This window comes from Sardina pilchardus, chromosome 23 (genome assembly GCF_963854185.1).
Source record: "Sardina pilchardus chromosome 23, fSarPil1.1, whole genome shotgun sequence".
Taxonomy (NCBI): domain Eukaryota; kingdom Metazoa; phylum Chordata; class Actinopteri; order Clupeiformes; family Clupeidae; genus Sardina; species Sardina pilchardus.
Window position 1 is genome coordinate 5,570,996 of NC_085016.1, and position 12,634 is coordinate 5,583,629.

At 46.1% G+C, this 12,634-nt stretch overlaps 1 protein-coding gene across 1 annotated transcript in view; it reads right to left on the bottom strand.

The window, feature by feature from the left end:
* Positions 1-12,618, bottom strand: part of si:ch211-246m6.5 (von Willebrand factor D and EGF domain-containing protein) — a 70,179-nt gene extending 57,561 nt beyond the window's left edge. Inside the window, exons 1-6 of the mRNA XM_062528565.1 lie at positions 12,597-12,618; positions 9,610-9,794; positions 8,172-8,400; positions 5,163-5,398; positions 1,640-1,781; positions 375-592 (exon numbers count right to left, since the gene is read on the bottom strand). Of these exons, the coding sequence (XP_062384549.1) occupies positions 375-592; positions 1,640-1,781; positions 5,163-5,398; positions 8,172-8,400; positions 9,610-9,794; positions 12,597-12,618 (1,032 nt within the window). The remainder of the gene's footprint in view (positions 1-374; positions 593-1,639; positions 1,782-5,162; positions 5,399-8,171; positions 8,401-9,609; positions 9,795-12,596) is intronic.
* Between the last annotated feature and the right edge of the window lie 16 nt (positions 12,619-12,634).

Sequence of the window (12,634 nt, forward strand, 5' to 3'; positions counted from 1 at the left end):
CGGAGAGATTAAAGGCTCAGGAAACCATTACCAGTTTCGACTTGATTAGCCGATCAGAGCTCATCTCAGCTTAACATGTCTGAATCATAAATTCTTTATTGTAATATTTTGAGATTCTGGAGTTTTGATTTCGATGAGCTGTAAACCGTCATCATGAAGATTATAATAATCAAGATTAAAAACAAAAAAAAAGGCTTGAAATATTTCACTGTAATGAATCTACATTCTAATTAAATATTTCACTGTAATGAATCTAGTATATTATATTAAAGTTTGACTTTTTGAACTAAATTATGGGTAAAAAAATAATGAACTTTTCCATGAGGTTCTAGTGTTCTGAGAGGCCACTCTGATGTGTGCTGTGGGCCACTGACCTTCAGCGGGTCGGGTCTGTAGCTGCGCCAGGGTCTCGGACTGCCTCGCGTGGGCTGCGGCGTGACCAGACTGGCCCGGTTCCCGTCGCGGGTGAAGTCGGTGGTGGCGGTGAGCAGCAGGGTGCCCTGGGCACAACCGTCCGGCCCGCACGTGGTGGGCAACAGCTCCAGCTGGCACGACGACAGAGCCACGTTGGGGGCCTCCTGGACTCGGCTGTCTGCAGCGGAGAACGGTCGCGTTAGAATGGAGGCAATAGATGTAGACAGTTGTAATCAGCCCTCATGCTTTCAACCTGTTTGTTTGTTTGTTTGTTAATGTGTATGTTTGTTTGTTTGTCTGTCTCTAAGCAGGGTTGTGCAGAAAGTCCTGACTCACTGCAAAGGTGTAGCAGCACGACCCAAAGACAAGCCCATTAAAGTCTGCAGCGGATGCATGCATTTGCAGATCCACAAACAGTCACTTTTACAAACATTGCGCTGTACAATATCACCATGGTTGTCGACTCATCAAGGGCTTTCATGGCTTTTATGGTAGTCTTATTACAGTGTCATTATATAATTAATAGATAATACTATGTGCTTCTCATGTATGCTCATTTAACTGTGTGCACATTTAACTGTAGCATAAATACAGTCCTAAACCATTTTAGAGTTATCTTCTAGCTAGACAGTAGTACTCTAATGTTTACAATACGTGACCTGGCATGCCTGCTTTGCTAGCTACACTTCACATGAAGGATACAGTAGAATGCGCAGAAATGTCCACCAGCACCACCACTTCAAGTAGACAAATAGACCCAGCGGTGGAAGGTGATGCTAGAAAACACCGTGATGGAAGACTAACTCCCTCTCGCTTCGCCACGCTTGGCCTTCACGCACTCGTGTAGAGTAATGTCCAATATATATGCACTTTTATGCTTGACCTGCAGCTGCAGTCCTGTCTCCATGCAGGTAGAGGCAGAGGCTCTCTGGCATTCTGAGGAAGTGGTCTTTGAAGGAGAGGCGCAAACGCACACCAAAATCGACGTGCAGGCAATTGTTATAAGCTTATGGAGAGAGAGAGAGAGAGAGAGAGAGATGCCGCACTCTCCGAGTTATAAGTAGATTATTTATTATAAAAGCTCTAACGTTTCGGCCTACGGATGTGATCTGAAGAAGGCCGTAGGCCGAAACGTTACCTCTTTTATAATAAATGATCTACTTGTAACTCGGAGTGTGCGGCATCTCTCTCTCTCTCTCTCTCCATTCTGAGGAGGATGTGCTACCTTGGTCATGGACGTTGACGGTGAGGGTGACCTTGCACTGGTGGCTCTGGCCGGCTCCGTGACACGGGATGGGGACGGTGCTGTGGACGGACACCTGGTGCTCCTTGCCGTCTTCCCTGATGTGCAGCGACTCTGGGAAGAACTGCAGGTGCAAGAGAAGAGAAGAGAGGAGAGGAGAGGAGGAGAGGAGAGGAGAGGAGAGGAGAGGAGAGGAGAGAAGAGAAGAGAAGAGAAGAGAAGAGAAGAGATGAGAGGAGACGAGAAGAGAAGGGAGGAGAGGAGAGGAGAGGAGAAGAGAAGAGAAGAGTAGAGAAGAGAAGAGTAGAGAAGAGAAGAGAAGAGAAGAGAAGGGAGGAGAGGAGAGGAGAGGAGAAGAGAAGAGAAGAGAGGAGAAGAGAAGAGAAGAAAAAAGAAGAGAACAGAAGGTTTACAATGGGCATTGCATCACCTGCATCATTGCATCACCTGTGGCTCACTCACAGACACAGTCAAGTCCAGTCAAGACAAGTCACGTTTATTTATAAAGCACTTTAAAAACAACAACAGTTGGCCAAAAACATTTGGATGTGATAGAAAAAATACAATACAATACAAAACAATGTCTGGGACACATTAAGGTTAATACAGTAAAGCGCACACAAGAGCAAGGTACAGTAGAACAATAAAACAACACAGGTTAAAGCAACAAAACCTACAGTAGAATAAAAGTAATACAAAATAAATAATAAAAGACGAGAAAAAAAAAACATGCACAGTGAGTTAAAAGCCAGGGAATGAGTTTTAAAGTGTGATTTAAAAAGCCTGCAGCAGCGAAGTTTAGGGCAATTACTGCAAAGGGCCGATCTCCCCTCCTCGTCATGCTTGATTGAAGGAACAACTCGGCGAAATTGGTCCACAGGCTCGAAAACCCTCGATTGCGCATACGCTGTTAAAAGATCTGATATATCAGAAATAGCACCCCCATTTAAGGCTTTCTTAAAAAAAAACGGAATTTTATAATTAATCCTTAAATGCACAGGGAGCCAGTGAAGGGTGTGGCGAGCACTGACGTGATGTGCAGCGTTCTGCCGCAGCGTTTGTAGATGAATTGAAGACGGCGGAGAGGAGAGCGGCTAATAGGCAACACACACAGGGATGAAGTGAAGGCGTGTGTAACCTTCTCAAAATGATTAAATGATTAAAAGGCCTTGACTTCAAGTTGAGCCACAAAGGAAAGCGGGAGAAGAAGAACTGCATTAGGAAGGTGTCTGAAATTACAGTAATGGCTGCCAAAAAACAAGGGGGCGGCGTACATTCAGTCAAAAGCAACTCTGGCCAGAGCCAACCTCAATTTTCTGTTTAATTACTTTGCATGTTCTGGTTCCCAATAAGCACCAACTGCACAAGACTGTGGCTCCAATTTCGTCAATGTGGTCGACTAGTTTCGGCTTCATTTCTTGCATGAATGCATGATGCCGCTCGGCCCCTGTTTTCTGAGCTTATTGCTTGAAGACTAACGAGGAAGGGAGAGGAGACAAAAGTGCCGGGCCTCCCAGGACCCTCATAAATCTGCTTGCCAGGTTTATGGTGTGTGTCTGTCTGTGTGTGTGTGTGTGTGTGTGTGTGTGTGTGTGTGTGTGTGTGTGTGTGTGTGTGAGAGAGAGAGCCAGGGGTGAGTCAGTTACCTTAATCCCAGCAAAGAAGCCATCACTCTCTTTGGGCAGGGACTGAGTCTTTGAAGAGTTACGCAGGAACGTAGACACACTGCAAGAAAACTGGGATTCAAAGCAAAACACGACGAGTTCAGTTTTCATTTCATATTACAAATTACACCATAAATACTTCAGTGTACATACAGTATACACTCCAACAACATGGATGACAGTGGAAATACCTAAAAAAACATAATATTTACAGAAAGGTCTAAAGCCATCACCAGCATGATAACCAAACCATAGGACTTTAAACCACTTTAGGCCGTAAGCCCTTTTGGTTTATGAGTTGTAAAAGGATGAAGCTGGCCAGTCCAACAGGCTGACGTACGTTCACTCTCACTGTCATTGTCTGCCATTGAGAATGTGTATAATTTAGGCTGATGTTCAGACCTGTGCGAGTATCAACACAGCTGGGCTTCTGAGACATGCTAGAACAGGGGCCCTTCAGCCCTGCACACCCTCAATGTGTATCTACTGGTCAGTATTTAGCCTTAAAATGAACAACATGCAGTAACGGCCTGGATTATAGCCCTCCCCTCTTATCTTTGCCATAACACACACACACACACACACACACAAACTCAGGCTCTGTGATTTTAAGTCTAAACGCATACCGTGTTTATTCCCCGGACTACATGTCTGCACAGTTTGGCAACTCTCCACAGTATATGCTCCTGGGTAAAGAGATCCAGTCTCTTTGACTGCGCTCAGAAGCTGGAATAATCACTTGAACCAGTGCCAGCCAGCCATAGCATGAAAGAACATGAGGTAAGGGAGCACAAGTAAAATGCTACTTGAAATTTCAACTTCTACCTCATAAAATACTACGATAGTACATTCAGTTTCCTGCATTAAAGTTGTGAGTATGAGATTACAATTGCTGCACCTGAACTCAATTTCTGTGACTCCAGTGAGGAATCCCATTTTGATTGCAGACTTAGACTGAAACTCTTTCATGGGTGTGACGATCTGCCCCACAGGCCTGCATTTGTTTGGCTGCGTGCGTAGGCATGGTCAATGTTTATGTGCTAGCTCAGTACTGCACTGATTCTCATTGATTTTGTCCTTACTGAAGGTTTGGGGAATAGGGCCCAGTTTGAAGAACGCTGGAGTTTCCCTTTAAGTAGGCTACATGACCTGCTGGGACCTTGAATTTCCCCTTGGGGATCAATAAAGTATCTATCTATCTATCTATCTCATGACCTCAGGACTTCAGTCCACCTCTCAATGCCCAACCTTAGCCCACACCACCTTCCTTACGGCATTTTTCCTTCAAGGTGTTATATGGGTTTCTTTTTTGTTGGCACAAATTACCTAGAATATGAAGAAACTGAGGTCGTATCAAGGATGCCCTGTGTTTTCTAGTATTGCACTGTGGTTAGCATGTAAACCAGCTAGCGTCCAGCAGGCTCTCTTGTAATACCAAGTTGTACCATGTGTGGCCGCCATATTAAACACAATTGAAGTCAGTGGACGAGTTTCGACGTGGCTGCTTTCAAGACAACTCACAGCCCCACAGAATTCAATGCCCCACTCACAGCCCCAAAAATATTCTGTAACTAGATAAACAAACAAATAAAGTACCACTGGGATCTTCTTGAGAGGTCAGATGGTTGGAATTAGCAGCAGGACACCTCAACCCCGCTGACCTCTTTCCCAACACCTGCTCCACGTGTCTGGCCTCAGGGGGCAGAAGCCTGTCTGGACACTGTTACTACCCCCCCCCCCCCCCCCCTCACCCACCCAGTCTGAGGCTCCCTTCCCTCTCCACACCTGCCCCTTGTGTCTTTAACCCCCTGGAGGGGGGTAACAAGCCTGTCAGCTTTTACCGTTTCTCCCAGCCTGAAGTGGACGCCGTCCATCTCCACAAGGGAGAAGAGCTTGAGGGTGGACTCCCTGCGCACCTCCTCCCTGGCGCCGCCGGAAGGGGAGAGCCGGTGCCAGGCCACCAGGTAGCCGACCGGCAGGCTGGATGTCCCCCCGTGGAAGGAGCACCTCAGGTGGACACTGCTGCCGATGAGCTCTGGGCTGACCACTGGCTTGGAGGTGAGCGGGGACACGGCGGCTGGGTGGGGAATACAGGTCACACAGGCAACAATAACAAATAGGTAATAAATAATAATACAGGTAATAATACATTTTATATATAATGCACTTTACATCAGTGATCTCAAAGTGCTAATTGCTAAGTGCTAACACATTACACTTAGGTAGTGCTCTATCAAGATAAAGATAAAGCCTAGTGGTAGTGTAGTGGCTAAGGAGCTGGGCTAGCAAGCAGTAGTAGTGTTGTGGCTATAAAGAGCTGGGCTAGCATGCGGTAGTAGTGTCGTGGCTAAGGAGCTGGGCTAGCATGCAGTAAAAAGTCTGAAAAGCCTGAAAAGTCATGGGTTCAATTCCCAGCTTCCACCATTGTCCTTGAGCAAGGCACTTAACCCTGAGTTGCTCTGAGAAGAATGGCCGCTGTGATATAATTCAGCTAGGCGCTTTGGATAAAAGGGTCTAAATGAACAAATGTAAGATATCCGAAGTGACAGGGAGGCTGAGTCAGGACACAAATAGGGAGTTTGAGTCGGCACAGAAAAAAGAGCAAGGAGAGATGAGAGCAGAGGCGACATCAAACAGCTGTGAGAGACCATTAAAGTGATATTTTTCCATGAAATGAGTAGATTTCAAACACAGCACAAGATGCAGCAGCGAAGGCTCCTCGAATGACTTCTCCCAAAGAGATGACTTTAAGTCCCTAATGAAGCTTGGACCATCTGGCTCTGATGTGGTCTTGATGTGGCTGTGATGTGGCACTGCTCATGTGAGGTGTATATTTTTGCCTCTTACCTTTGCATACTCCATTAACTTCAATCTGTCCTGCTGGGCAAACCTTGGGTGTGAACTCTGTAATGACTAAACACAGAACAGGAATCTTTTCAAAATCACTTTAGACTCCTTTAGACGAAACATTCACTTAACTAACTTTACACAGATGACATACACACATACCCTCCTTTAAGTTACTAACTGTAACATTAAGGACTCGTGTTTTATTCTATATCAATAGACTATAAGAAGCATTTGCATCCAACTATTTAATGCGTATTTCAAGGCAAAAAAGAAAAGTAACAAAACAAAAGTAACACTCTGTTTAGAAAAATGTACAAAAAAGCCTTCAATTAAACATGGCAACTAGTTAAAAACACATGGCCCTATGCATGTGCTGCTTCAGGCCATTCATTGCATAATTGTAAGCATTTGATTAGGAGAGCCTGATTGGAAACACTAGAAATGTGCATTCAATCTTCTCTAACGCACATTGAAATTCGATCTGATAGAGAGAGGTAGATTTAATTGATTCACATAAGGTATGATGAGCTAAAAGTAAACAAACAATTTATTCATGTATATTCTCATTTGTTGTGAAATGTTCTACCTGTGTGTTTGTTTACATACATGAATGTTGCCCTGACAACCTTACGCTTTGATCCCGCGGCTGATGAGAACTCTTCTCTAGGTTAGGAGACTGTCCACTTTTAAGTCGCATTACACAGTGCACACACACAGATGTGCATATTCTTGACCCAATTTTTCAAAAATGTGCATACTATAATATGTGATTGAACTGCATGGAAACCCAGCTATTGTGTCTCATATGACCACTGAACTGAGATCAGTGTAAGTATTCTGTATTGCCATCTGGCAACCTGATGTTGCACAACATTCAAAACCATCTGACGAGAAAGTTGTCAGACAAGTTGTAACAGAGAGGGTTCAAGCGGAAGGATCTTTGGTTGTAATGTAGCACAACTGTCTATTTATACATGAAAGACTTGGCCGCTTGCTACAGTATGTGCTTTGTTTTTAGTGGCACAAATTGTGATTCAGACCTTGCATCAATAAATGTGTAACAACTCCCCCACACACCCTGGCTGTACGAGATCATCGGTGGACTCAGACATCTACAGAAAAATGGTCGCTCAGACAAAGAGAATGCGTCTGTGAGGACGGAAATGCCAGGGAAAGCTGAATAATAAAAGTCCAAAACGAGTGACTCTGAGGCTCTGCCAATGTCTCTCCTCCAAGTCGCAGTTGCAGACCTGGCTTCTTGTTTACGCAGTCATTTTCAATTGTTACTGTGGCCACAAACCCTTGTACACGGCCAGGGAGGCCTTTATTGCATTTGCTTGTTTGTTGTTTAATTCAATTCAGTCCTGTTCATTTGTCTACTGCCATTACTGGTGACTATTGTCTCTGCACTCTGTAGAACAAAAGGCCTTAGACCCCACAAACAAGCGCATTAGCTATGATGATGGTAATGAAAATCTCCTTTTTGGAAGAAAGAGTAGAACTTATTTGAGCAGGGTGGGATAAGGGGTCTGACTGGGTCTGATCCAGCCACAAGAACACTGTCGTTGCTCCTTGACCACAAATGAACTGCATTTTCAGACCAACAAGACCACCAAGTCTGAGCTCTTAAGGGCTATTCACAGAACCAAAACAATGAAGATTACTGTAGCTGTAACAATATAAGCGTCCACGACACTCACTGACCAATGATAAGGGAAGTCTCTCTTCATGTTGATGAACGTCTCTTAATGTATCTTAATGGTCAGCAGCAGTGAGCCTACACTTTTAGAAAAGAAAATGTGCTATATAGAACCATATTGCATGCTTGGTATGTGGCACCATTTTGAAGGGTCCATCAAAGGAACCTGTAAGGGTTCTTTAGAGCCTGCATGTTTCTATATATCACCCCAAGAACCCTTTTCTTAAGAGTGTAAGCTTCCCGTTTAAGCTTCCTGGCCAGTGACCCTGGAGCTGGATGGATGGATGGATAGACTGCCTACCTTTAGCACAGTACCCCATGCACCCTTGAGTGGGCTGCAGGAAATACAGGAGGAAGTCTCCGCAGTTGCGCACCGACACGGGGATGCGGAAGAGGCAGCAGTCCTTGGTGCTGCCGTGGAAGAACTGCCAGGTGGCGCAGGCCGAGAGCTGGCGCACCTCCCCGGGCTGGGGCAGAGCGCTGTCCTGCAGGGAGAGCCACACCGGGGCCTGCGTCCCACAGCGGTTCATCTGAGACATGGAGAGAGCAGAGGCAGAGAGAGAGAGAGAGAGAGAGAGAGAGGGAGAGAGAGAGAGAGAGAGGGGGAGAGAGAGAGAAAGGGAGAGAGAGAGAGAGAGAGGGAGGGGGAGAGAGAGAGTGAGAGAGAGAGAGAGAGGGAGAGACAGAGAGAGGGAGGGAGAGAGAGAGAGAGGGAGAGTGATGGGGAGAGAGAAAGACAGCAGGAGAGGGAGAGGGAAAGAGAGAGAGTGAGAGAGAGAGAGTGGGAGAGAAAGAGAGAGAGAAGAGAAGAGGAGAGAGAGAAGCCAGAGCAGTGGTCATTAGCACATAGCAAACAAGGGAGAGGGAGAGGGAGGGAGGGAGGGAGGGAGGGAGAGAGAGGGGGGGAAGAATAGAAGAAGGACAGTAGAGAGATGAGCAGCAATGTAGAGAGAACGAGAGAGAGTGTGTCAAGGGTTTAAAGAGAAAAGGAGGAGGAGTGGAAGATAAGTAAGAAGAAAGGGAGTGAGAGACATAAAGAGTTTGACAGCATGAGTGTGTCAGGAGAGGTTAAAGAGGAAGAAAGAGAGAGAGAGAGAGGGGGGGGGGGGAGTTTTTTCTCTCAGCACTGTGGTTTTACCAAAAGTGTAATAAAAAATAAATTATGATGATCATTCTGAAATGAACAGCTCAAATGAGCCAGTTGAGACGGCCATTAGGGGCTGTGTGAAGTGCTTGGAGACCATGTCAGACAATACTGCTAATGACACAGTGATAATGACACTATATAAATATATCAGATCGCCGTAGAGCATAAGAGAACATGAACACTACACAACCCAATAATGTTATGAAAGGTTGTCTAATGTATCAATGGACATTCTAATGTCTAATGTATTTTGGATATTCTCCTGAGAGGTGTAGAGGTGGATAATAGCTTCAGTAAGTAAAAGTCCAACCATGTATTGTTCTACCTTCTAAACACTTAGCACAGGTGATCTCATCAATTAGCTGCTCTACCTGGTTGAAGAGTTGTGCTTGAATCAGATAGATAGATAGATAGATAGATAGATAGATAGATACTTTATTGATCCCCAAAAATCAGAATCAAGAAATCAGCTGGTTTAAAGAGAGGTTGGCACAGACATAATGTGTTCGGACTTTTACTCTCTGAAGCTGGACTTGTCCACCTCTACTGCAGTGTATGGAATGGTGTGGGTGTTGCGGTAAGGGCACTGCACCTCCACACAACTGGTGGGCATCTCGGCTGGCTTGTTGTTGATGGTGAAGCGGTACCATGCCGCCGGAAGGGAGTGGTCACATATCAGGTCCTGGATGGCAGTGTTCTGGAGCTCCGTCGAGTCAAAGTCGACGCTCCTGTACGGGTTCCGCAAGGTCCGATATCCGCTGGGGTAGCACTCGGGAGCTGGCGGAAGAAAAGAGCGAAGGAACGTGAGGGCCCTCCGAGGCTGCCACAGCCAATTGTGCTCCACTTATCAACCTTTCACTCAAGATGGAGGTCAGAGCCATCAATGGAGAAGAAAAAGAAAGGGTCAGAAACTGTGTCATAATGTTGACTTTAAAACGCCAGTCAGTTCATTAGCCGCCAGAATGGGGGTCAACGCAACCTTCAGATCGCGCGGACACCGAGGAGAGAGAGGCAGGGAAAAAAAAGGGTAAAAATAAAACGCTTTCGTGTCACCCTGCCCAAGCGCTAACCTCGCCGCTTGGAAAAGGTCAAGGGAGGAAATGATGCGTGACTTCCTGCTCGTGCACTTCACAGTTCACCGGTCCACACCAGAAATAGGCCGCGGCAAACCCTTCTAATCCCATGTCATTTCCAATGCTGGGTTACATCTGTGCAGAAAGACACACGTTTCCCCTTCACATCAGGTGTGAGGCAGAGATGAACTGGGTCAAAAGCCAGACTCTAATTGTTCACAGAAGCCAAGACCTGTCCTCCGGGCACGGCTCTATTCCACCAGATAATGCATAATGCATGGCTGTGGTCACCATGATATAAAAAGGAAAATCATTTCTCAATCTTCCTTCCCTATTATGCATCTGGCACTCTGTTCTTTAATCATTTATGTGCAGGACGGAGTTGTCATTACAAAAGAAGGGCTCACAAGAGACCTCGAGAGGAATCAGGTCTGCTTACTCTCAAGAGGTTCACTGTTACAACACTCATATACTCTGGAGAAAGACTTGAGCAAATAATGAGCCCAATTGTTTTGTGATCGACACCTCAGAGCAACTTAAAAATAGTCGTCATTCAGCCTCAAATACAGTACAGTACTGTGAGACGTTGAGTCAATACTGATTCGTGCAGCTTTGTGAGTGACCTCAGCGGAGCGGCTATAGAGCGTTGTCATCCGACCTCCATGAGAAAGCGCGGCGGACATCCCGGGCCCGTAATCCAGCCGGCTCTGCTAAAGCGGCGCGAGCGGCTCTAAGATCTGACGCTTTTCTGCCCGAGAGGAGCTCGGGATGAAGTCATGTCTCAGCTGGCCCTCATCTCATAAAGCCTCATTTTCCTCCCTAATTCCCTGGTCATTACACCCCTGGCCCCCGGCTCCCCCGACACCCCTCCCCCCCCCCCCCCCCCCTCCCGACCCTAACAGCTCGTGCACGGTGGCCCATTTCCCAGCACTAGTTTAAAGCTGAAGGTGTTTAAAGGGCCTCTTTTGGAGCGGCGTTAACAACATGGAGGGGTTGTTCCTCAAATTCAATTCCATCCATTCCTTTGAGCCGCACTGCTTTGGTGACGTTCATGCAGATTCCCAAGGGACTGTAATAAGGTCACAAAGAAGTAGGGTGTTGATTGTGGTGAAACAATGCAATAAAACACAATGACCCAAGCTAAACATGAACACATGTACAGGAATAAATAAAACTTTAAATCTTCCTTCAGAATTCTAGCACGTCTGTTTGGCTCGGAATCCTTGAAAGGGCAACGCTATAAAAAAAAAGGCTAAATCATACTAATTCCTCAGGACGTGGCATTTTTACGGAGTGTTTATGCATCTGTTCACAATAAAACACGTATTTAACCAGTGTTTTATTTAGCTTTATTTGTTTACGCATGCAAAACTGGTCGGTTGTGAAACGCAGTTGCATTCGTCCGTGTAGGCAAGGTCAAAGGTTTTCCAAACAGCCTTGTTTTCAGCAGGGAGACAAAAGGTCTGGCATGGCTTGGCTGCTGGGTAAACTAGTCAAATTGCCCATTTAATTTGTTTACTGAGGAGGGGTGAGGGGGGGGGGGGGGGGGGGGGGGCACAGATAAATCTCCTCACCGGGGGAATACCAAACACAACTCGTATTAGCCTTCAGGTGTGAGCATAGAATACTCATTCTCCCTCTCTCTCTCTCTCTCCCTCTATCTAATTTTCTAGTCTCTCTCACTTTCTACCTCTCTCTCATTCACATTCTCTCTCTCTCTCTCTGTTCAACCCCTTCTCCCCCTTTCCCTCTCTATCTGTCACTCTCATTTGTTTTCTTTCTTAATCTCTCTCTCCCTTACTCTCTCTCCCTCTCTCTCTCTTTCACTTCCGCTTTCTCTCTCTCTCCCTCTCTCCCTCATTTTCTCGGCTCCTTCCTCCCTCACTCCCAATCTCTCTGCCCTTCCAATGAATCCTGCCATCACAGCTCATCGGCAAACACATGCATCTCTGGCGCTCATAAGCAGAGGTGATTGGAGACTGCCTGAGAGAATGACTGGCCGTGGGGTGAGACATTTATCCAAACGAGGAAAGAGACGGACTACAGGGACCCTGTCCTCTCATCTAATCTCTCTATGAGGAGTGTGTGTGTGAGTGTGTGTGTGTGTGTGTGTGTGTGGGCAGGGGGAGGGCAAATGCTTTGTTGTCATCTCCCTGTGGTGAGGCAATGATCAAGGCTACATCCAGCCGAGTGGAATAGTTTATGACCCCACACGCCCAAACACACACACACACACACACACACACACACACACACACACGCAAGGCCCACATTATGCAAGACAACAGGAAATGCCCTCGGGGTAAAGGAACTTGCTTATTGAACACTGGAGGCACAAAGAGACAGAGAGAGGAGAGAGAGAGAAAGAGAGAGAGAGAAAGAGAGAGAGAACCCCTACAAAACAACACAAAGCAAGACAAAGGGGGAAAAAAACAGATAATCTTATCGTTTTCATCTTCCTAGTCACAGAAGTGAAGCACTGTATTGAATCAACAATGCCCATTACCTTCATCCTCCCCACAACCCATCATTAAGAGCCAACTG